This window comes from Polyodon spathula, chromosome 3 (genome assembly GCF_017654505.1).
Source record: "Polyodon spathula isolate WHYD16114869_AA chromosome 3, ASM1765450v1, whole genome shotgun sequence".
Taxonomy (NCBI): domain Eukaryota; kingdom Metazoa; phylum Chordata; class Actinopteri; order Acipenseriformes; family Polyodontidae; genus Polyodon; species Polyodon spathula.
In genome coordinates, this window is record NC_054536.1 from 23,203,734 (window position 1) to 23,207,011 (window position 3,278).

General features: G+C 36.8%; 1 protein-coding gene across 1 annotated transcript in view; it reads left to right on the forward strand.

The window, feature by feature from the left end:
- The first annotated feature begins 713 nt into the window (after positions 1–713).
- LOC121312867 (cleft lip and palate transmembrane protein 1-like protein) overlaps positions 714–3,278 on the forward strand; it is a 14,523-nt gene continuing 11,958 nt past the window's right edge. The window contains exons 1-4 of the mRNA XM_041244722.1: positions 714–1,154; positions 1,723–1,817; positions 2,421–2,610; positions 3,255–3,278. The exon at positions 3,255–3,278 is cut by the window's right edge and continues 122 nt beyond it. Coding sequence (XP_041100656.1) covers positions 990–1,154; positions 1,723–1,817; positions 2,421–2,610; positions 3,255–3,278 — 474 coding nt within the window. The 5' untranslated portion in view covers positions 714–989. The remainder of the gene's footprint in view (positions 1,155–1,722; positions 1,818–2,420; positions 2,611–3,254) is intronic.

Here is a 3,278-nt window from a genome sequence, read left to right on the forward strand (position 1 = left end):
ATAATTTGTTTAATTAGACCTTTTTATTTGTTTTTAGCTCTTGAACAGTTGCATATTTGAAGTTAGCTATAACATTTTATAAGTAACTTGAACTGCAACTGTTTAAGAGCTGAAAACAAGTAAAAAGGTCTAATTAAGCAAGTTATCAGTTCAATTAAGGGTCTAATTAAGTAATTGAGAGCTCGGTTGGAATGAAAACCACCAGCCACAAGGGGTCCCCAGGACCGAGTTTGAGAAGCCCTGCTCTATAAACTACAACCCACGAAAAGATCAAACCAAATTCAATGTAAAAAATATGCAGAAATGCAGAAAATCAGACAGGGGGCAAATACTTTTTCAGGGCACTGTGTGTGTATGTGTGCATGTGTGCGTGTGTGCGTGTCTCTATCTATCTATCTATCTATCTATCTATATATATATATATATATATATATATATATATATATATATATATATATATATATATATATATGTGTGTGTGTGTATATGTATATATATATATATATATATATATATATATATATATATATATATATATATATATAGTGAGATAACTTGACATGTCTGCAAACTTCATATTAGATTTTCTGTCGTGTGTAAATTGGACTATATTTCGAAACTAGAGTGACGGTGAAAATGTTTTCTATATTGTTATTTACTACAGTTACCATAATCCTCTGGGGTAACTTGATCAATACTTCCTGTGAATCATATCCACCAGGAAGTGTAGAACAGAGACAGCTCATCCAAACCAACATGCTTAGAGCGTAACCGAGAAACGTAATTTCGTATTAAAGTCGGGACTGTCTGTAGCACAATGATAACGATTAGTTTTTGTTATATTTTCTGTTGTGTTCATTTTTATTACTCTTTTTTGTCTTGAGCGTGCCCCCTCCATATAATTTTGTTTTAACCGTTTAGTTCCGCATTGTGACAAGAAAAAGAAGCATATTTAATTGAGGTGTACGCTCTCAAAAAAAAAAAGCGGCATGTTTCAGAAGACCTCTTTTACCACCCTAATAATCGGGGTGTTTGTAGTTTATGTGCTACACACTTGCTGGGTCATGTATGGAATAATTTACACCAAACCTTGTGATGAAAGCAGCGGTGTACACTGTGTTACATCCTACCTTGCTAAGAAGCCCAGGCTTCAGGTTTGTATACATTTCCCGATACTGCTGTTATTGTTATTTATTTATGACTTTCTTATAGTCGTGATTTAATTTGTTGCATAAGAGGAAGCTGAAATGTATGTAATGCTGGGGCAGGGTGTGTTGCTGCAGTATAAATTATCTTAGCTAAATTCGTTGTTTATGCAATTTTACTGCACTGGTTCAGGTTGCTCTATCAGTGACACTGCATTTTCTATGTTTTTTTTTTAATTGCAGTTGTCATGGGTTTATGCATTGCACCTACTGTAGTGAGGGTGAACATTTCAGATAGACTGATATCTGGTTAAAGTATGTTAAGGTTTAAAATTACTGTAGAATGTGTTACTGAATGTCGTTTGTGTTTTTTTTTTTTTGTTTTTTTTTTTTTTTTTTTTGTTTTTTTAAAACTTAAGTTAACACCACACTGTTTCAAAAGAAAATCAGCACTTAAGAAAAGCAAAAAAAAAAAAAGCAAAGAGGAAGCATTCATTACAACGATTTGGAGATTTGGTTGTAATGTTGCCATTGCCAATAAGAAAAGAGACAATCCAGGTTGTGTTTGTTTTTTCAGCTCAGCATTTACACATCCTTGAAGGCTACAGGGGATGGGAATCCAAACCTAATTTTGAACATTGAAGACTTTGATATACATTCCAAGTTTGAGAGGTAAGCTGTTTAATCTTTGGGTGAGAGAGGAATAATGATTTAGCATTCAGTTCACCACCAGTAATATGCCTAGAATTGAAATGCACAAACTATGTAGACTGGTGCATTATTTTGGTTTACTTGAAATAACAGGACCTTTAATCATTTAAAACCATCCTGTATGTATTCTTGACCATTTTTTGTCAGTGTGTGTCTGTTTGTTGTTATACTAGGAATTTCTGTTACAGTTATGGATGGGTCACTGCATATGGTTTGTTTAAATTATGTAACCACTTGTTTAGCATATTTTGTACAAGGTATTGATAAAGGGTATTAGGTGCTTAGCGACTTAAGTTTGGCACAGAGCCCAGAGCAACACCTGTAAGGTGAGGGACTTTTTCAAACAAGTAAAGCTGGCTAATTGAAACACAGAATATTTATATAGTTGTTTGAACCGTTTATTTAGAAATGACAAAGACCAATTAGAGCAGGGGTCAGCAACTTCAGTGTTAGGGCATGTAGAATTATAGCATAATTAGATTTCTTTTGGTTATGTAATCTAATGTTCTGTTTGCTGCCCTCATTGTTTTGTTTTTTTTGTTTTGTTTTGTTTTTTAAATAAAGGAAAGTAAATGTTTCCATACCAAAGAAGACCAGAAACAATGGGACCTTGTACACATATGTGTTTGTCCACCAGGCTGGTGTTTCTCCTTGGCACGACAACAAGGAAGTACACCTTGTCGCCCAGTTGACCTCGTACATGGTGCTCAAACCCCAGGAAGTCAACCTTATAAGCGGAGAGGATCCCACACAGGTAGATGACACAACAAATATTAAGAAATGCATTCATAACCTAGGTTATGGTACCTGAGTAGTCCCCGAGTGGCTCATCTGGTAGAAGCGCAACCATGTGGTGCGCATAGTGAGTCATACAGCGCAGGTTTACGTCTTGGCTGTGCAAAGTAGTCTGGTCTTCGCTGGGGACTCGGAAGGGAGTGTCGCATTGCTCAGGCACTCCCGTGGGTTAGGGAGGTAAAACCGGCAGGGACTGTTTCTTCTCATCACTCTACAGCAAACCCTGCTGGCCAGGTGCTCAGTGAGCTCAGAGCAGACACCTGCAGGGCTGGCCTATGTCCTCCAGATGTCGGTAGCTCGCTGACATCTGCTCTCGAGTTCCTGGGTTAAAAAGGAAGCTGGCTTGGTAGTGGGATTGGAGGATGCCCACTGAATCTTAGGGTCTCCTGAGGCATGTGGGGAATTGCAGCGGTGAGGAGAAAAGCGACATTCCAAATTGGGAAGAAATCGGAGGAAAAAGTATAATTGGACACACTAAATTAAAAAAATGAAAATAAAAAAAGTAGCCTTTACTTATTAAACTGCTGATGTGATGCAATTTATTTTGTATTTGATTTGCCTAACACCCTCAAGATAACATATCTTTTAAATTGGATTTTGCAGCAGTCAGAACCACACAGAAAAGCC